This window comes from Chenopodium album, chromosome 13 (genome assembly GCF_948465745.1).
Source record: "Chenopodium album chromosome 13, dcCheAlbu1.1, whole genome shotgun sequence".
NCBI lineage: Eukaryota > Viridiplantae > Streptophyta > Magnoliopsida > Caryophyllales > Amaranthaceae > Chenopodium > Chenopodium album.
Window position 1 is genome coordinate 6,252,276 of NC_137846.1, and position 20,949 is coordinate 6,273,224.

Here is a 20,949-nt window from a genome sequence, read left to right on the forward strand (position 1 = left end):
AAAAGTACATAACATATATTGAAAAATTCAATCTAATTACTCTATATATAAATTTATGCAATGTGATTATTTAAATTAAAATAAAAACCCCTCACTAAAAATATATTTTTAAAAAGTTGATTACAAAATACTAATTATCCTTAATTAACGTAAAATCAACTAAATTTTTATATTATGCCGGTCAAAGTGTGTCAACAAAACATAAGGACAAATGTATATGGATTCACATGTGGGCACTAACTTTAGCTAATATTTTCATTTTCTTATATAAAACCTTACACCTTCTAAATTTCTATTACTACATTTTTTTTTGTAATAAATTTAATTCAATAACCTTTATGCATTTGGTATTGATATAAATTAAAATTCTAGTTATTTTAATTATTTAAAATATATATATTTTTTTGATAAATTATTGTTGAATTAACACTATTCTTTATAATTTTTGTTGCGAAGTTTAATTATGACCGTGCATGGCACGGGACTTAACCTAGTATTGTATAAAAAGAAAAAGTAAGTAATGATTTTTTTGGGTATATGTGTATTTTGTATGGAAAAGATAAAAAGTAAGTAATGATTATGTGATATATTTAGAAATAGACACAATATTTTAGGACACCGAAAAAGAAATACAAGCACGAAATAACGGGACGGAGGAAATAGTAAATTGCAAATAGTAAAACCTATGAGGCTATGATAACTAGCATTCAAACAAGTAGATACACACTGATCTCATCACCTCTTTCTCAATAGTCACTTCACTAGTTCACTTCATTGTTTTTGACTTTTTTTTCATTCCCCAATTTTAAGCGCGAAATTAACCGATAATCAAAAAATAAAAATAAAAATAAAACCCTAAAATTACTATCGGTTAACCAAATAAAACAACGACACTTGTCCTTTTCCAAACCCTTTGAAAACCCTTGCTCACTTCCCATTCTCTCTCCTCTTTCGCGTAGGGTTTTTCCAAACTCTCTTCCTTTTCTCTCTCCAATTATCTACGCCGCGCCGCCGATCAATTTTCCGGCAATCAACGCCGCCGTCGTATTCGGAGGAGAGAGAAAATTCAGAGAGATTATCATGGGAGTTGAGCCGGCGAATTATACCATGGAAGAGCAGTATCAACAAATGGAGGCTGATGATGATATTGATCGAACTGATTCTGAAATTGTTTTTCATATTCGTCAAGCTCTAAAATCTGCTTCTTCGGTATGAAATTTTTTACTTAATTGAGATTTTTGGAGGTTTAATTTATTGTTGAAGTTTGTGTTGGTAAAATTATGAATTGAATTTGTTTGATGCTTAGGAAGTGAAAATTGTTGGATTTGAGGTGATTGTTTGTTGATAATAGTATTGAATTGTGCTTGATTTTATGATTGGGTGCTTTAATTAGGTAGCATTAATGTTGTTATAAGTGTTCAGGCTTCAGGATTTGAGGGTAATGCATTTTGTTGAGTTTTTGCTCGAGTTTTAGTTATATTTGTTCTCATTCAATTCTTATTCGTGTCGTAAATAATCGCAATCGAGTCTGTACAAGAACATCTCCAATAGGCAATAGGAAGAGGAGGATGAGACGATGAGTATTTTCGTTACTCCTAAGGGAGCTTAACATTGGATGAGATATAAAAAATGAGAACAATTAGGCAATTAGCAAATTGATAACTAAAAATATAAAAAGTTCATTTATTTAATAGATGTTGCATGAGAATTATTGTGTCAAAGACCGATTCTCACACGATTAAATTATACTAATTAAACACGAATTAGGGGTAAGCTTGAGTAATTTGATTGATGGCTAAAAGTTTTAAGGTTTACAAGATAACAATAGCTTGAGGCTATTACTCTCTAAGTAGCTTTAGGCCACAACTCTCATGAGAATTCTACACAAATTTCTGGATAAAACGGCTACTACTAACTAGTTTACCATTTATACTCAAGCACTAACATACCCTAAAACTAATACTAGTCGACTTACAAGGCTTAGGGAACATCACCCTTTTTGCCATGGTTACAAAAGTGGTGTCTCATCCTTTTCAAGCTTGTCTCTTTCCCAATTTGGCTTCCTTGACAATTTGCTACTGCATCTCTTGCTCCTCTACTTCTGTTGCTTGCTCCTGCTGGTTACCGTTGTATTTGATTTGCTTGTGCTCTTGACCCAACTCATGAGTTTGACCCTTCTTGGACCTTCGGTGATAAACCTTAATGGGCTGGCCCAACTTTGGGTCTATCACATATTGATATGAAGTATAAGGGTAGTGTGGAATTCCAATTTGAGATTCATGGGAGAGTAATACCATTGGACTTTAGAGTGTTAGGGAAAAAAAAAAATAGAGGTTTGAGTCTCACTATTGGAGCTGAGAAAGTTGTTACAGAGTACAAAATATTTATGAAACCTAAGTTCATTCTCGCCGATGGTTTGGTTCTATTGTGGATTTTTTAGTACAGCTTTACTCTTGCACTTGGGCACATACTTTCCTCTGCTCATGCTGAGAGTGTGTTATGGGTGATGTGCTTTAATGGCTGCGTACCTAACTATATCTCTCTTTTGCTTCAAAAAGATCAACTCTATCTAGATTCTATTTTTTTAAATTTCAAGTTCAAAATTCAGGGAAGAAAGAGAAAGTAGCAAAAGTTTAAAAGGAGTATTGAGCTTACAAAAAGAAGAGTTGAAAACAATATGCCCTTAGAGTCTTTGTTAATTCAGGGAAGAGTACTGTGATGTAAATTACCATTTTTTTTAATGATTGTTTTTGCTGTTTGTTATGAGTTTGACATGCACCTTGTAGGATGAGAATGATGATTACAACGAACTCGTTGGGTTGCTACATTACAATGATCGTCTCTCCCCCGAGGATGTAGCTATGCTTGTGGTAAGCTTTTATTTAATTATGGAAGTTGCTTTAGGTCACAATGCGATTTCTGGCTAAAATGCATCTCTCATTGCTATGCAGACAAGTTTGAAGGCCTTATCCGGTGCAGTTTCATGCATAGATACTGTGCACCATGGGAGTCTTCTTGATACCGTAAGATTAAAAATTTTGTTTGCATTCATTTCAGTAAATTTGTTGAATTAATTTTCATGTGAGATCTTGAGTTTTTACTAATATTGTTCTTTAACTTGTCTTTGCTTTTTTCCTTATGGGTACATGTCTCATATGAATCCTCTTTTATTTTTCATTGTCCATTGGCTGGAAATATATCCGATTTAGTGATTTATAGCCGTTTATTGCGGTGCATTTTTTTTTTCCCTTGGCTTCTTAAAGTATACATCTTCCATTCTTTACTTTTTTTTACCATGGGGTTTGGGGTTTGAGGTTTGACACAAATGTTTTGATTATGGATGACACATAGCATGCTGTAGTTGATATTTTTAAGTGTTAGTATCATTCACATGGAATCATAACTCATATGGGGTGAGAGAAAAGCGGAAAACAAATGACTTCTAGATTTGTGGCGACAAGGGTATATTTGGGTAATAATGGTGTTATGTACCCAAAAAAGAAATGAGAAACTATTTGGGAATTGGGATTGTCTAAAATAGGGAATCTTTGGAAAACATTAGAGGATAGATTCATGGAAGGACTAGCTTTTAACAGGATCCATGAGATTACCTTGACCCAACAAGCTTCACATACTTTGTTACTCTCGAGCACTCTTTTAATACTCTGCATTTAATGCATCTGCTTGATCCACTAGTTCCCAGTGTAATATTTTTTGGCACCTGTGTCTTGCCACAGCTGTGTGTAGTAATTAAATTGTGCGATTGTACAGATTTTTAATATGAGCTTGTGGAGCTATGGTCCCGAGGTCATGGACGCTTTGATCGAGTTAATTATAACCCTGGTATGTGATCATATATGGACCTTGATTTTGTAAGGCCTTTAGTTCTCTTGTCTCACTTCACATGCTGCAGGCTGCCTCCAGTGGTAAATATGTTGATTCATGTTTGGATATGCTTGTATGCAACTTCACTCCTCCCAAGAGGTTCATAGAAGCTCTAAAGTGGCCATATGGTGTTGCAAAGAAGGATCACGTTTTAGTTAGGGTGCATTCTGCTTTGGAATATATTTCAGGCCTGGTTCCACTTGCGCCATCAAGGTTATTGCCCATTGTTCTGCAGAGAATGCCAAAAGTTTTTAATAACCTGCAAGAACCTGTAAGTTCAGATTTCTGATTCTCAGTATAAAAAGGGATGTGTTTGCTGTATTATTTTTGTGATGAGCTGTATGCAATCTATGCGTATATGCTCTTCCCTACACTTTGTTTGATGCTGTTTTGAAAGAGTTACCAAATGGAATCATAACAAATCTGTAAGTTTGATGGTTTTGCGTATATCACGATTTAAAATTAAAATTTTGCTCATTTATTATAATGTACTTGTAAATAATTCTAAGCCTACTGTAATAACTATGAAAGTTCTCATTAGATAAAATTAGGGATAAAATAAAAGGTTTTAAATACTTTAGAAGCATGTTAAATTAATTTACAAAACTAAGTGAAGGATTGTCTACTAAATTCTAAACTACTAATATATACTAACCAAACAATTGTAGAATCAACCCAAAATTAGCGAAAAATAAATGAGAAAGAAGATAGAACTACATCAATCTTGCTTCTTCAAGCTGGAATTTTTAAATTAAAGAGTACGGGTTAATGAAGAGAGAGGACAATAAAATTTCAAATTTGAACAACTAAGTAAAGATGAGAGTTTATTGAAACAGGTTGTATTAAGGAGAGTGTGTAGTGTATAATTTGATTTAATTCATTCTAGTTTCCAATGATTAAAGAGGGGGTATAGCCCAGGGGGAGGGTGATCAGGCTGAGAGAGGGGTTGCAGCCAGATTGCTAGAGGAGGATGGAGGAAGAAAACTTTTCAAGCAATTTTTTTCTTCTCGTGGATGAATGCGTTATATGGTCTTTGCATCCTTCCTGTCTGATGTTATGTTTTGTATGTTGCTGTAACTCGTATTTCTCATATCATTTTTTAAAGATGTCAATTAGATTGAGTTACATATACTGGGGTCTATTTCAGAGAGGCATGTTTATTGTTTGGGTGAAGATCATTGCCAAGGTGCCAACCAATAATTATATGGGATTCTTTCTTCCATTAAATACTCAGGATTGTGTGTAGTTATTTCAACCTCTTGTTGTTGCATCTGTCTTCAAGCTGGCAGAAAGCAAGGGAAGGAAGAAATGGCTTTTCATTATGATTAGAATATAGTGACAAAGTCCATGGACTTTCAGGTTAAAGGCAGAGTTAGAGGATAATGGAAGCCTGACATTTGTGACAAGATGGGAGATATTGGACCCCAAGCAGTCTAGCACCTTGGTGGTTGAGTGGGGAATTTTGGAGTGCCTTGTTGTGAAGGTCATAATTTGCATAGTGGGCTAAACAGCAATGATGCGATTTGTGGATTCAGTGCTCTTACCCTCCCTCCCTCCCACTTTGCCATTCTTATATCTCTGTGCATTGTCAAGAAAAAGTATATAATCTGTGGTGCTGTGATTTTGCTGTGCCTTCACGTGTTCTTTCAATTATATCACTGTTAATGTGAGATGTTATTGTAGGTGGTGGTGATGTTTGTAGAAAACATGTTCAAGCTTGAAAGCAGTGCTATTGGGGAGCTGGTTGGCAGGAGAATGCTAATCATGGCTGTGGTTGATTTGCTGATAGATTTTGACGTGAGTATGCTGAAGTAACATGTAGTAGAGACAATACTTTGCTACACCCAGTACCTTCAAATAATCATTAATTATTTTATTTTTCTATTTTCTTAACCTGTAAATACCCTTTGTTTTGGCATTTTAAAATGACAATTTCTACTTCTGTTTTGCTATTGTTCTGTGGTATGTGTAGGTGGAGGTTGGATGGGATGATATTCTAGAGGAGAATCCTCAGAAAGGCATTTTTGAGATGGAGTTGGAAGACGAGCAGATATTAGATGATGAGGATGATGATGACGATGGAGGTGGGGTATGTTGATTCTCTTGTTATTTTGATTACTGAATTATGCATATGTAGACTTCTTCTGGTTTGATATTGCTCAATTAATGCCAGTTTAAGAAATTTATTTTGGTAATGATGAAGAACTATACTTGCAGAAACTCCCAATTACCAACCACCCCCCCCCCAACAACAAACCTAAAGCCTGTTAAAGTAGCATCTATTGATGTCATGCCAATTTGAATTGTTCAGTTTGTGAGAGAAACCTCAGGTCAGAGACGTCTCTGGAAAAATCGAGTAACTGACAAGTTAGAAAAATTGGATAGCCTTATGGTCACTACTTTTGAGCATCTGAAATATTGCAAAGAGAATGGTCGTTTGGTTGAGGTACTTTCTGAATTTCTTTTTGTGTTAAGTAATGTTCACATACCTATGTTCTGTACTATCTGATTGCCTTTTATTCTAAATTCTTCTTTGAATGTGATTAGGTGTTTGAATCTCTCCTCCAGTCATTTCAGATTACAGTTCTGAATGCTTACAAGTCTAAATTTGCACAGGTAAAGTATATCCCATGTTACTCTGTTTAAATGAATTATCCAGTTAGCAGAGATTATCTGCATTAAATGCACAACTAGCTCACATGATAAAGTTTTGTTCCTGGTAGACTTTAAACAATTCGGGAAGAATCTTTTGTACTACGTAGATCATTTTTGATATTGTTTTGTGATTCCTCTTTGCTCTTAGCTTCCTACATCTAAATCTTATGTGTATCTTTAGATGGTTCCGTGCTTGTGGTTTGATGCTGAATTTTCACATGAGAATTTTTTGTTTTTTTTCCCCCTTCTACTTTGAAGTTGAGGCCACTTCATATTTCATGGTGGAATACAATTCGTGGAGTAATTACCTCAAGCCACGAATAAACTATAGATTTTTTAAAGTTCACAATCTTTGAGGTCATGTGATTGTGATGATATGACTATGAAGCATTTTAAAGTGGCGCTGAATGATTTTAGGATACTTTTGATTGAGGGTTACTAGTGCTATATACTTCTAGCTAAAGCATCTTTTTGTTTTGAATAATGATGGATATACAATTAACATTTTTATATAGCCATTCAAGTACTCCATTTTTTTTTGGTGAAAACTCAAGTACTCCGTACTCAATATATATGGTGCCTTGTCATTTAAGGTCTTTCAAGAAACCATAATCTCTAACAAAATCATTTCGGTTTCCTCTTCATAGTACCATAGCTTTTCTCTAATTGTATCCCTTAAAAGCTTATATTATATATATTTTTTAAATGTTAAGTAATTAAGATTTCAATTAACTTTTTTTAAAATATTTTTTTTTTTTTTTTTTAACCTTATTTTGGTCCATTTTTTTTAACAAATGTGTACTTGAGGCGAAATGTAGATAAGTTATCCACAAATGAATATTAATCAATGTAGTACATTCTCTTTAATCAGACTCTCTCTTCTATACATAAAGAGGAAAAAGACCCATTTTCACTCCCTAACCTCTTTTCTTTGGCTGCAACTAGTAGAATAACTGTGCTGGTCTCTATGAAACAGAGGGAGTACTAATCATAGAGTTTAGGCTTAAAAACTAAATGTAAGGTTTATCATACCTTTTCTGTCCCAAAGTCAAGGGCACTCCTGTATTTTTGTTTAACTTATGCTATCTCGATGGAAACTTTTCAAGGGTATATTTTCCCAGTATTTTGCCTTTAACATTAATACTTTAGTACTAACAATAGATGAGAAGGATAAAAATAAAAAATGCCCAAGGTGTTATTTATAGTTTATTTACAGTATATCTCCATTTATTTCATACTTTTACTTCCTTGATGTTAGTCATGGTTTATGCGGCACGTTGTTAGAGAAAAAAAAATGGATGCACTCATGTTATACATTATTTAAGGAAGTTATTTTGATGATTCTAGTCACTTTATAGTAACCTGTATTTTTTCTTGTTGCAGTTTGTGATTTTCTATGCCTGCTCTCTGGATTCTGAAATTTGTGGCACAAGATTTGCTGAATTTCTTGCGGATATGTATATTTGCTGCAGCTTTCCCCCACTTACTAGGTATAATCATATGTCCACTATGCGATTAATGTGATATGCTGTAATTTTTTATAATATTCCTGCAATTTTAGGCTTTGAACATATTAGGTTGTAAATACACTCCCTTTTGAATTCTGGTAAAAGGGACATTTGAGTTATTGGTGTTTTTATTAATTTGTCTGTTTAACTCTAAATCTTTTCCAATTTGTGCCAAGGGCACATGTTGCAATTTATAGAATAAAAAGAGCATGCACACATGTTATATACGGACAATATACGGTACATGTTGACCTACTCCTACCATGAAATCTGGTATCTTACCCAGGCACTTGATATTTGTAATGCTTTTATGTGTAGTTTGTGCTGCTAGTTATGTTACATCCTTTTTCTTTTTGTCCTTTTTGTTTTTGGGTGCTGTGAAATGAGCCTTCGTTTTACGATTCTCATGTTGATCTTGTTTAGGATGAGTGCTGTTGCATATCTGGCAAGTTTCATGTCTCGTGGAAGGTTCCTGTCTACGCCCCTTGTTGTGAACATTTTGGGAAGGTAATTGATTCAGCATATTTGTGAAATTAATTTATATAGACCAGTTTGGTGCAAATGTCTACTAAATGCAATTATCCTATATAAAGGCAATTTCTAACTTTTGTAAAATTTTAGACTTGCCAAGTGTTGCTCAGATTATTGCAGACTTCAAAGTGGCAATTCTGATCCAAAAATTCATAGAGTGTTTTATGCTGGATGTCAGGTAATATCCTCACTCCCCTGCAGCTCGATTTCTTTATTGTTCTATGTGCCCTTCTTGACAAATTGCTTAAGTGATCCTTTGTCATACAATGTAGTATATCTTGATTAAAATGGTGCATCTTGAAACAATGTACTAGCTGCGTTTTCTTTTGATGAACCCAATTACTTTAAACTTTTGTTTCTAGGAGAGTTGAGCGTTTGAGTGGGTATCAGAAAACTGCTGATAAAGTGATGGATGTGTATCGAAAAGTGGGGTGTAATAAGAAAAAAATTTGGATATTGTGGCTGAGGGGTCAGATTATAAAATGTGAGTGAGAGTAAATGTGTAAATATTGTTGGGTAAGGGGTCAAATTATAAAATGTGTTTGCCAAAAATTGAATAAAGAAGAAATGGATACATCCAATAAAAACACCTCAAAATGAAAAGTGCGTATACAATAATAAAACAGAGGATATAATATTTTAGCCTTATAGGTATTATATGTATTCGTCTTATAATCAAAGTAAAATGAAAAATTGTGCAACATCCCTCTTCCATAACAAGAAAAATATGTAAATAGACGGCATAGGTTGTTTGCTTGGCTTAAATGTTCCAAGTTTGCATTATAAATCTTCATTCGTGGGTCATTGTAAAACAGTAAATATCTGAAACATAACACCACCCCCCCCCCCCCCCCCCCCTCTCTCAAAAAAAAAAATAAAAAATGTAAAGGCTGTTTTTAGCATCTCCGATTCTCTGTGTACATCATTGAAAAATGGAAATAAAAAGTATTTAATTCTTCCTTTTCTTTACCTATAAATCTGAAGAATTTTGAGAGCTGTTTTTTTTAGTAAAACATCTGGGAACTTTTGCGTCTGAACATACATTCTGTAATCTGGGCTGAAATTAATAGAAGTGGCTGTTTTCTACAAGCAAAAACCATGTTATTAAAGTCTTGTCACCCCCCCCCCCCCCTCCCCTCCCTCTAAAGAAATTTTCTACATTTTGTTATGTTGTGTTATTGATAAGCATGAAATGTTGTTGAAGTCTTAGTTTAAGGATTGTTTTGTATTTCCCTTACACGTCCGTTGAAATAGTTTTGCTACTCTTTTAAGATGCAGCAGCTTCTAATTTCATATATTGCAGGCCATCATGTATGTTCTCTGTTTCCGTATGAGATCTATCATCGACATTCCAAATCTGAAATCACAAATCTCTGGTTTTCCCTTGAGTCAAATATTTACGAGTCATCTGGAGCCTTTAAAGGTTAATTGTTTACTCAAAATTATCATATTATCTGAAATTTTCTCCTCTGATTGTGCCTTTTTAATGTTTGATAGACCTTTCTAATGTTGATTTTTTTTAATTTAAATGCCAACAATGACAGGTTTGCTTGCCATCAATTGTAGAGGAATTTTTACAGCAAGCAAAATCAGCTAATTTACTTCGTAAAAGTGGTACTCCTGTTTTTCATGATATGCTAGAGTCTGAACTTTCTAAAGCTTTTGGTGGGATCGAGAGGCTTGATATGTTCTTTCCATTTGACCCATGCCTATTGAGGAAAAGTGACAGGTTCTCTTCTTATCTTTATCATTTCTTTCACTATAATATCTTACACAACTTAGCCATGGGAATGTTCACTACCTTGTATACCATGCTCCATGTGCATGTCAGTGTGTTCTGTGCATATGATGTAGGAGATGACATGTGATCCAATTAATTCCTATACTATTATTGTTAGCCAAGCTGTCAGTCATTATGTGCACGCATAGTTAATAAATCTTTGGCACCTGTAATGAGAGGGGTACTTTCGTTAGGAGCTGCTGATAACTCCCAACTCTCAAGATAACAGCCACATTTTTTCTGCTGTATAACATTGCACTTATGACCTGGGCCTGGCATTGAAGAACTCCCAATATTATTCTTACTTAATTAGTGTTAGTTTTATTCTTTGTAAATCATGAAGAGAAGGTAGAGAGGAGGGATTCATAAATTATTCCCTTAATTAATATGCCAAATTAAGACCCATTGCTCATGTAGATTGCAGTAATACATGAATCACTTATCCCTGGTTTGTAGCAATTGTAGGTGATTATTATACTTTCTCAATTAGAATGTCTGTATGGACTATCATATATCTTCACTATGCGTATTCAATGCCACTATATTGAGTTATGTCATTTGTTATATCTAGTATAATTATGGAGTATATTTAATCATTCCAGAGCAATCAAACTTTATTTTAGGGGATACTTTGTTAAGTGCTGTCCTCATTCTGTACAATTTTTAGTTTGATTAAAGTTTTTTACCTCCAATTGTCCACATTTCTTCTATCAAGGATGCTCTAAGACATTTCTGTGTAGAAAATGACATTGGAAGCTGGTTGAAATTTTCATTCACTATGACTTTACTATTACCCTTTATAGTTATGGCTTTTGCGAACCATAGCAGCCCTAAGGATCTGGTAAAGATAATTTAAAATAGAATATTCCCTCTCTGAAATTAAAATTTGATGTGAAGATGTTTAATGGCAAGTGTTATGTAAGGATATGCATATTTTGTTTGTGTGGCGCGAATAAGGCAAAAATGGCTTGGCAGATGTGCCCAATGTAAGCGAAGTAATGGATTGGATGTTGTATACATTTGGAATGATGTTTTAAGGATCTTATAGTCGGTGGTGTAATCTCCACTTACGGTGTGTTTTAATTAACTTGAAATTTACTAGTATGAACTAAACCTGAACTTAATACAACTTATATGAGTTTTAAGTTGAACTTGGGTAGCCCTTAACTCTTTTTTGAACTTATTTGTTTTCCTGTACGTGTATTATTTAAACTTGTTTTTAGGAGGAAATAAAGTTAACAAAACATGGCCATAATATGAATATGTCCCTGGTGTTGTGGTTTCTGAATAGTTTCCATTTTTAATAACCTTTTTTTGAATTTTGCAGTTCCATTCGCCCAAATTTTGTGTACTGGTCTATGGTTCGTAAAACATATGAAGATGATGAAGGCAGCAGCGATGAAGATGTTGATGTTTTCTACCCAGAAACAAATAGAGCAGCATCCCGAGATGAAGGGATTGTAGAAAGTTTTGAAGAAGATTATCTTGACGAGTTTAATGATACATTGAACCGAATGTCCATCACGCCTAAAGATTCTACACTTAAAAGTAGATTTGGTCGTAATTCACAAACTCCTATGCAAATGCCGTCTAAACTCAGACCATCTATGAGCCCAGAATCTTTGTTATGAACTTCCAATTTTTTGGTGGTTAAATATCTTCTTGAGGAACCCAAGAATCCAACAATATGCAGCTGTGAGAAAATACGCCACAGGCCGCTTATGTCACAGTGACTCTAATTGCTGAGGGCTTTTCTCAATGCCCCATTTGTCGACAACTATCTCAAAAATGAGATCCGTGGCTTAGATTCTAGGGTGCTAGCAAATTGTGTTGTAATTCTCTTCAAATTTTGTTTGCTTTATGTAATCTCTTAAAGCCTAATTCATAATTCGACGATTAGATTAGCAAAATATGTACCATCTTAAATCCTAGTGTCAAAGATGACGATTAATTTATATTTCTGGGGGTCGTAGAATGTAATTTATACAATAACGATACATCAAAGTTGGACTATTTTGTGCTAGTGTAATGAAAGTACAGTTAATTGAAATTTTTATTGATCATGATTCAAATTTTGTATTTCGTAGTTCATCATTTTTCATTCAAGTTTTAGTATTTTTACCTTGAATGTGGTAGTTGGCAAAGGAATGTTGCATTTACATGTTTATTTCCTCTTATGTAAGCTCACATTAGAGCATCCGTATCTTACCATAAATTTTAACGGAATATGTAACATTTTATAGTACCATTTTCATCTGACCAAAAGCATGCTCTTATTTATTTAACCTTAATTTAACAGTTGTTACAATCGTTGTTGCGACAAGTTTGCATGGTACTAATATTTTTTTGACAAAGTGCATGCAGAGAGTGTAACTCATATAGCTAATTTCATTTTATTCTCCTCCAATTTTATTTGAAGGCACTTACCGTGTGATCAAGCAGCATTATCGGTATATAGCTCTGAGACTTTCTCTCTATCTTACTCTCTCTCCTTCAACTGATATCTTGCTTTGTATTTGCTAGATACTAACATTTTTGTACACTCGTTTGTTTTTTTCTAAGGCGGTTGAAATGTCACAGTTAGAGTACTTGCATAGCTGCAACAAGAGGAGGAAAAGGTCATCTGCTGATCAAAGGGTTTTCAGGTTCAAGTCTTTCTGTGAACCGGGCTATCCAACTCAGTTTGATGGCCCTTTCTGGAAGAATGTCAGAGCATTACTCGAATTTGGGCATATGGAGAGTATTCATAGTACCAATGGTATGATAAGCTGGTCATTTCAGCTGGAAGTTCATCGCCATAGACCTGATCACCGTGTCTTTCTGTTTGTTATAGAGGAGCCAATTGAAACTTCAAACTACCTCTACTGCAAACATTGTCGCTACATAGGTACTTATTTGAAACTTGTGGATTGTAGTCTAGCTTTTATGTTACACTGTTAGAAAGTTATCTTAATAGTACTCCCTCTGTCTATATACATAACTAATTTTGCATGTTCTATTAAAAATTAAACATTCTCTTTAAGTTTATCCTCTTTACTTTCTCTCTAACATTGGGCCATATTATTTTACAAAAAACTTGTCGAATATTATTAGTAATAATCCCATGTTTTGCATAGACATACCAGTTAGTGTTTAAAGCAAATTCGAGTGATTAGCATGATATAAAGCCAAATATTTCATTTTCCTTATCATTAAAGAGGGACAACTTCTCTTGTTATTTCATTTTCCTTATCATTAAAGAGGGACAACTTATCATCTCAGAAGTACAATGAATGAGAGATAAAAAAACAAGTAATTGCTTAAACTTCTGAAGCCTTTCAGGAGTGCTATTTACTGCATTTGTTGATTGTAACAGGATGGGGACAGCATATGATCTGCAACATGAAGTATCATTTTGTAGTGCCCTCCAAGGAAACTGCAGCTATGGCATCAACATGTTTGAGCTGCCAAGGTAATTGCTGTGCTGATGGTACAATTTTAGCTGCAAGATGCGGTACCAAGTCCTGCAGCTTGGTGGAACTGGAGGGTCACACTTTGCATGGAGTGTTCCACTGCAATGGCTTTGGGCATTTGCTCTGTGTTAATGGCCTTGAAATGAATGCAGACTTAACTGGTCACCAGGTCATGGATTTTTGGGACCGCATCTGCACTGGCTTGCGTGCAAGGTAATCAGTCATCTTGTTCCCTACTTCAATTTTTGCCATGTTATTGTCAATAGCCCTGCAGTAATGCTGAGCATGAGGGAGTTTTTTTTTTTTTTTTTTTTTTTATATATATTTTTTCGGTATGTATCTTAGCCTTATATGACCCTATAATGCCCCCTCTGCATATCCGACTCCAAATTTGTTTCCTTGCATTTTATGTTGCTAGGATTATGCTTACAGCAAGAGAAGAACTAAGAAGTAAATAGAAACTTTCAGAGAAAAAAGCTAGCTGAAAGAAGAGAGTTTTTTAGCTTGTTTCTTTATCAAATTTGTTTGGATTTCCTTAGTTGAAAAATAGGTGATATTGTTCAGACATACTACAGTTAACTGATGAAATTAAGTTTTGTTATGCAGGAAAGTGAGCTTGACAGACATATCTCAGAAGAAGGGCATGGACTTGAGACTACTTCATGGACTAGCATATGGAGGGCCCTGGTTTTCACGGTGGGACTACAAATTTGGACGTGGAAGCTTTGGAGTGACAGAATCCATGTACCAAAAATCAATCCAGGCTTTACAGAACATCCCCTTGTGCCTTCTTTTCCACCACTTAAGCCCCTCGGACAATTACCTTCCAATCATATACTCACGGTACCAAGCCTTATCTGAGCATTCCTTAATAACCCTTAGTGACCTTTTCCACTTCATGCTAGAGCTCAGGTCCCGCCTCCCAAAAGAGACTGCCCCCTCTGAGCTGTTCAACCCTGGTATCCTTCTAGAAACTTCCTGCAGGTGGTCCCCTAAACGGGTTGAAATGGCCACTCGAGTCATAGTTGAGTCTTTAAAAAGGGCTGAGCCCAAATGGGTGTCAAGACAAGAGGTCAGGGATGCAGCAAGGGTATACATTGGTGATACAGGACTGTTAGATTTTGTTCTCAAGTCACTTGGTAATCATGTTGTGGGAAAATACCTTGTTCGTCGTAGCTTGAATCCTGTAACCAAAGTTCTTGAATACTGCTTGGAAGATATGTCCATTAGCCATGATCATAACTTGATGTTGAGGGAGTCCAAGTCCAATATGATGGCGGTCACTAGGGCTCAACTCGCAAAGGACATCATGTACCTTTACAAATCCACACTAAAAGAAAGAAAGGCAACATCAGGTTCAGGAAGCACAATTTTAATAGCTAGCAGGGTAATCCTTGACAGTAAACACCTTGTCAAGGAATTTAATCATCAACAAAACCTTCCACCCCGAAACAAATTCAGCATTGGGGAGGAACTAGTTGATTTGTTCTGCACTTTGCAGCTGAAAGACCAGCAAATTATGCAGCCTTATGAAAATGTTAAAGTAAAAGGAAGCTTGATAATTGAAGAGTTAAAAAGGGAGGTTGAAAAATGGTTCAAAGATATATATTATGGAATGAAAGGATTAGTAATACAATCAATTGTCAATGTTAATGCAAATGACACAGATTTTGTTTGTGGGGTGATTGAAGAAGGAAAGGATATCATTTTTGAAGCAGGATTTATCGGTGAGGTTAATGGGAACGAGCATGGGAATAAATCACTAATGCAAGGATGGAATGTATATGAACTTGGAAATTATTGCCATAATCAAGGCTATGGATGCATAGATTGTGCCTGTGGTGCTAAAGAGGATGACGGGGAAAGAATGGTTGCCTGTGATATATGCGAAGTCTGGCAGCATACTCGATGTGTTAGGATTCCAAACAATGAAGAGGTTCCAAGAATTTTTCTATGTGATCGTTGTGAGCAAGACCTTATCTTGTCCCCTTCTTTGATTATGTAGTTTATTTAATAGATAATTTACGTATCATGCATGATAGTATTAGTATGCACTACAAAATTCAGTTAATATAAGCTTAAGCATGCAAAAGAAGTCTCATACCTAGATGACATATATATAGAGGCATAATATAATGTATGTGGTGAAAGAATTCACACAAGAAGAGTGAATATATAAATTTGTAGACTAAGCATTAGTTAGATTTTTTGTGTTTTGGATTTATCCTTTTTATAATTGAAGTGTTTTTATCTTCCCTTCATTCGAAACTAATAGTTGTTTTTGTTTGGAAACTAGTGATTTGACCATTTAATTAGCAGATTGGTGTGAATTTGACAAATTTGCGGTTAGATTAATCCAATCTACTACTTAATTTGTTTTGTACGATCTCAAAAAAAAAAAAAAAAAAAAAAAAAATCAATTTGTTTTGCTATGACCTATAGGTTTAGTCACAAACTCTATTTAAATAGCTAGCCTTATTCTTTCCATATGATCAAGAGTAATGATCTTAATTAAGCATACTAATGAGCTACCATTATTAATTTTTTGACTAACCCTAAGCCCTATAAAATTATTTGTTATGCTTCAATGAGAATTTCCAATAGTAAAAACCGTTGTTTAATGCCGAGCCAAATTTGATTTGATTTGACTCTAAATTTCCATGATATATTATATTTGTGGTTATTCAACGAGAATCGAACTCTTAACCTCAAAATTATAACTGAAAACTCAATTATTAATATGAATTCAATTAATATTTCTAGCTTTAAAATCGCGACCCATTATATTTATATCGACACAAATACAAACTCGACCCAACTAGTTAATCTAACATATTAGTGAATTGTGAATTCTAGGAGCCAAACACACGCAATTAGGGAGCTTAAACCCTTCTTCCCCTTTTCTCCTCTTTCTTCTTCTGCCTAACTTTTTTCCAAATAATTTTGATTAAGCTGCCATTATCTAACCTCGCAACTTTCTCTTCTGCTTACAATTTGTAATTGCTACTTGATCAAGCTTCTCTAGGTAATCCTCATTCCCTCTTTCTCTCTCCTAATTGCCTGCGAAATTTCTTAATTTTCTGTAAATCCGGTAATTTGATTATATTAATTTAAAAATCCCAATTTTGTGAAATTTTAATCTTTTGTATATTATAAGAATTGGGATGTAGGAAATTATTGGGTTGATTTTGTTTAAATGTAATTTTTTGGATTTTTGTATTTTATGTTCTCTAATTAACCGAAGGAAAAGATGAAATTGTACAATGTACATTGTTTATGGCTCTTAATTTAAAGTGAAAATTTGTAGGAAAGCTTATTTAATCGATTTAATTTCATATGGGTATATACATAATTTGATGTTGTATCAATTTTGATTGTGACTTTATCCTTGATTAAATTTTGCTGATTTTTATAACTTGATTATGATATTTGCTGTGCAATCAAAGATTGTGATGATTATTAGTATCATATGAAATTTGAGGAATTATGGTGATTATCATAACTTAACTAGGGGAGGCCCATGATTTAAGAGTTTGATGAAAAAGGTTGACTATATTAAGTTTTCTGTCAAGTGTAATTTGGGAACACCTTGATGGTGGTCCTTGAATGGCTTAAGTGTCCTTATCAGGGTCTCAACTTCTCCTGGTTGGTAGGATGTACTGATATAGGAGTGCTATAACGTGTCGTTATGTTGTCTCGCTTTTCTTTAGTTTTACCTAAGCTTCTTCACTACTTGCATAGTTGCACCCACCCTAATGGCCTAATGAAATTGAGACCATGGGAATATTATTCTTATTGGTGATATAAGGCGAAACTTATGGGTAGAATAAAGGATGTTGAGGACCTTTGTCCATTATAAATTAGAGCAAAGCAAGCTTTAGTTTATAAAGTTGGACAAAAAGGGTATGTGATCATATATATAGGTTACGGTTAAGCATGTTTTGCTGCTCTGTACTGATGACTGCTGTCTTCAGATTTTTGGCAAATATATCAATAAAATTGGGTTTGCTGTTGGGGAAATCCTGATTGTTATTCTAGCCGAATTCTGACGTGGTTTTTCAGTTTTTTTCATAGTAATAGGCTTCATCGATTTCTCATAGGAGTTTAAGTTTTAAGATAATTACATGCCGACTCTTTTATTTTTTTATGCTCTTCCCTGTGAAGAAGTTTTAAGCTAGCTTCTGTCTTGCACTTTTTCTGTAAATATCTCTCTTTTGTATCTCCCCTCACCTTAGAGTGAGTTGGGATTGGGGCAGGTAATTTATCATTCTCTTTGATATAGAACATTCAGATTTAGTTGCTTAATAGCGGTCAACTTCAAGCTTATTTTCAAGTCTTGAAGTTTCTTATGTGCTGCTTTTTATGTTTTTTTAGTGAATTTTGGGATTTTTGACCATAGGATGCAATCTATTTGCTCTAATATATGATAATTAAGACTTTCAATGATATAACTATGGACTTTATCCTTGTGCTGGGGTGTAGACAGTTGTTGACGTTCCTAAGGCTTTGAAGATGTCTCTTTATCCTAATGCACCATTAAACTCAGTGGATGAGGATGCATCTTCTGGCTCTGGAGAGGAGATGAATTTGGTTGATGGGCATAACAAACGTCATTCTGCTGTCCCATCAAGTTCAGGACGTCAAAAAAGAAGTCGCAAGGCAACAGGTGATGCCATAGTTGACGCTATGCTAGAAATAGCAGCTGCATCTAAAATGAGAGCTGCTGCAATGATGAAGAATGAAGATCGATTTTCAATTAGCAAATGCATCAAAGTCTTGGATGAAATGCAAGGTGTTGATCAGCGCCTCTATTTTCTTGCCTTAGACTTATTTGAGAACTCCAATGCACGAGAGACTTTTATAGCTCTTAAAAGTGAGAGAAGGTTGATGTGGTTACAGGGGAAGTGCAAAACCAATTCTGTGGTATAATCGTATAAGATCAATTACTTCTTCTAATTTGGTTTATAAGCTACAATAGGATGTTCTATAATTCCTTTCAAGAAATTATCTTACAAGTTATTATTATTTTTTTCTTTACTAAGTAAGCTCTTTGTTAAATAGTGAGTGGACTCTGTGGGGTTGTCGAGTCCTAATTGAGGCCTTTTCTTTTTAGGTTTACTAAGAACTAACCTTTAGCTTCCAGATTAGCATTTAGTATTTACTATGGAGCACTCTATGTATATTCCTTCTTTGGCCCCTTGTGAATTTTTTTTTAAAGATAGGAAAGTTTATACATGAATTATTGATATTACAGATTTGCTACTTGGAGTTAGTACCATTTTCCTTTTGTTATGAAGTATCTGTTGTGCTATGCAATTTCTTCAGATACCTCAGCTGGCATGGAGGATTTTGATATAGAATTGGATGAGATGGAACTAGTTGCTGCTGCAGTTGGATACTATTATCATAATAGTATAAATAAACATCCTCGCCATAGTCTGTCACCTAATCAATCTAATTACATGACTGGATTAATGGAAGGGCCAGAGGATGCATGTCGTGAAATGCTTAGGATGGATAAACATGTCTTCCATAAATTATGTGGCATTTTTCGACAAAGAGGCATGCTTCGTGATACTGCTGGAGTTTCAATTGAAGAGCAACTAGCAATTTTTTTGAATATTATCGGGCATAATGAGCGTAATAGAGTCATACAAGACAGGTTTCAACATTCTGGGGAGACCATAAGTCGGCATTTCAATAGTGTGTTGAAGGCTATCAAGTCATTGTCTCGTGAGTTCCTACAAGCTCCACCTATAAACACACCCCTACAGATCCTTGGTAGCAGAAGACTCTTCCCTTATTTCAAAGTACGCTTTTGAAACACTCGTGTCAATTTGTATGGAAATTATGGCTATTATTTTGCGCATTAACCCCTTTCTTTGTACCTCAGGATTGTATTGGGGTAATAGACGGCATGCATGTTCCTGCACATGTACCTGCAAAAGATCAAACTCGATTCCGTAACAAGAGAGGTTTTCTATCACAGAATGTTTTGGTAGCTTGTACTTTTGATCTGCAGTTTATATTTGTATATCCTGGATGGGAAGGTTCAGTTTCTGATTCTCGTGTACTGCAAGCTGTTCTTGATGACCCTGATCAGAATTTCCCTCGCATTCCTGAAGGTGATGTTCTTGTTTATTTGATTGTAAAAGTGTAATTACTATGTCCAAGCTCATGGTTAACCCATACCAAAAAAGTATGCCTTATTCTACTTTACACGTGTCTTTTTCTATCTGCATACTCTCTAAGTTGGGATACATCCACATGCCCCAGTCTTCTTTCTACATTTGCACCTCCATCTTCATGCCCGAACTTAAAGCAAACCTTGACCTGGTACAGAGTCTGTGGGTGTTTACCTTATTTCTCGCAGGTTGTTTACCTGAAGATTATGTGCTGCAGGTAAATACTACCTTGTAGATACAAGTTACTTAAATATGGAAGGATTTGTCGCCCCATTTCAAGGAGTTCGATACTGCAATCATGAGTTCAAAGGTGCTAACTGTCTACCAAGAAATGTGCAAGAGCTCTTTAATCATCGGCATTCAACCCTAAGACAAGCCAGCTTGAGGTCTTTCCATGTTTTGAAAGAGCGATTTCCTATTCTGAAACTTGCTCCTCAGTACGCATTTCAGGTTCAAAGAGACATTGTAATCGCTGCTTGTGTTATCCATAATTTTATCCGGCAAGAAGATTGCAATGATTGGTTATTTTCCAGTGTTGAAGAACAAATGGTGGAAGAAGTTCCAGACTTTGATGATCTGCTTGATATGCCATCAGGACCTCCCTTGAAGGAGGAAATGGGAATGTTGCTACGAGAATCGATTGCAACTTCTATGTGGAATGATTTCTTGAATGAATGGAATGAATGGTGAACTGTTGCATGCCTTGCATCCATACTGACGAAACTTACTGCCGTTAATCATCCGTGTGTACAGAATTTATGTCTGTAGTGTTTGGCAAAATCTATACACTCAAATATACTAGTAGGTTTATTCCAATAGAAGGCCAGCTCTTGCAGTTTCTTGTGACATCAGGATCTTGCTTGAGCATTTTGCTTCCTGAAGTTGCTGGCCTGTTTGATAGAACTATAGATATAATTTTAAGGAAAAACATAGCTTAGCCTTAGATTTTACAA

The 20,949-nt window shown here is 35.0% G+C and overlaps 3 protein-coding genes across 3 annotated transcripts; all 3 read left to right on the forward strand.

Moving 5' to 3' along the window:
• Positions 1-927: 927 nt before the first annotated feature.
• On the forward strand, positions 928-12,422 carry LOC145574405 (RNA polymerase I-specific transcription initiation factor rrn3-like). Its single transcript, XM_081632186.1, has 15 exons — positions 928-1,209; positions 2,787-2,870; positions 2,952-3,023; positions 3,772-3,843; positions 3,914-4,156; positions 5,569-5,682; positions 5,858-5,974; positions 6,197-6,331; positions 6,433-6,501; positions 7,924-8,030; positions 8,472-8,555; positions 8,670-8,757; positions 9,883-10,002; positions 10,124-10,308; positions 11,687-12,422. The coding sequence occupies exons 1-15, from the start codon at positions 1,081-1,083 to the stop codon at positions 11,988-11,990; spliced, it is 1,923 nt and encodes a 640-aa protein (XP_081488312.1). The 5' UTR covers positions 928-1,080; the 3' UTR covers positions 11,991-12,422.
• A 508-nt stretch (positions 12,423-12,930) lies between these two features.
• On the forward strand, positions 12,931-15,861 carry LOC145576122 (PHD finger protein MALE STERILITY 1-like). Its single transcript, XM_081633913.1, has 3 exons — positions 12,931-13,246; positions 13,715-14,024; positions 14,418-15,861. The coding sequence occupies exons 1-3, from the start codon at positions 12,931-12,933 to the stop codon at positions 15,814-15,816; spliced, it is 2,025 nt and encodes a 674-aa protein (XP_081490039.1). The 3' UTR covers positions 15,817-15,861.
• Positions 15,862-16,737: 876 nt separating this feature from the next.
• On the forward strand, positions 16,738-19,495 carry LOC145576123 (uncharacterized). The gene is made up of 2 exons (XM_081633914.1): positions 16,738-16,836; positions 18,294-19,495. Exon 2 carries the CDS (start codon positions 18,324-18,326, stop codon positions 18,738-18,740), a length of 417 nt encoding a protein of 138 aa, XP_081490040.1. The 5' UTR covers positions 16,738-16,836; positions 18,294-18,323; the 3' UTR covers positions 18,741-19,495.
• Positions 19,496-20,949: the final 1,454 nt, after the last annotated feature.

What these genes read in the sequence shown, in the direction of transcription:
- LOC145574405 (XM_081632186.1), top strand. Translation starts at nt 1,081, where the DNA reads ATGGGAGTTGAGCCGGCGAATTATACCATGGAAGAGCAGTATCAACAA. An exon ending in AGAATGGTCGTTTGGTTGAG is followed by an intron (nt 6,332 to 6,432) that starts GTACTTTCTGAA and finishes GAATGTGATTAG; the next exon opens with GTGTTTGAATCTCTCCTCCA. An exon ending in TGTTTTATGCTGGATGTCAG is followed by an intron (nt 8,758 to 9,882) that starts GTAATATCCTCA and finishes CATATATTGCAG; the next exon opens with GCCATCATGTATGTTCTCTG.
- LOC145576122 (XM_081633913.1), top strand. Translation starts at nt 12,931, where the DNA reads ATGTCACAGTTAGAGTACTTGCATAGCTGCAACAAGAGGAGGAAAAGG. An exon ending in CAAACATTGTCGCTACATAG is followed by an intron (nt 13,247 to 13,714) that starts GTACTTATTTGA and finishes TGATTGTAACAG; the next exon opens with GATGGGGACAGCATATGATC. An exon ending in TGCACTGGCTTGCGTGCAAG is followed by an intron (nt 14,025 to 14,417) that starts GTAATCAGTCAT and finishes TTTGTTATGCAG; the next exon opens with GAAAGTGAGCTTGACAGACA.
- LOC145576123 (XM_081633914.1), top strand. Translation starts at nt 18,324, where the DNA reads ATGTCTCTTTATCCTAATGCACCATTAAACTCAGTGGATGAGGATGCA.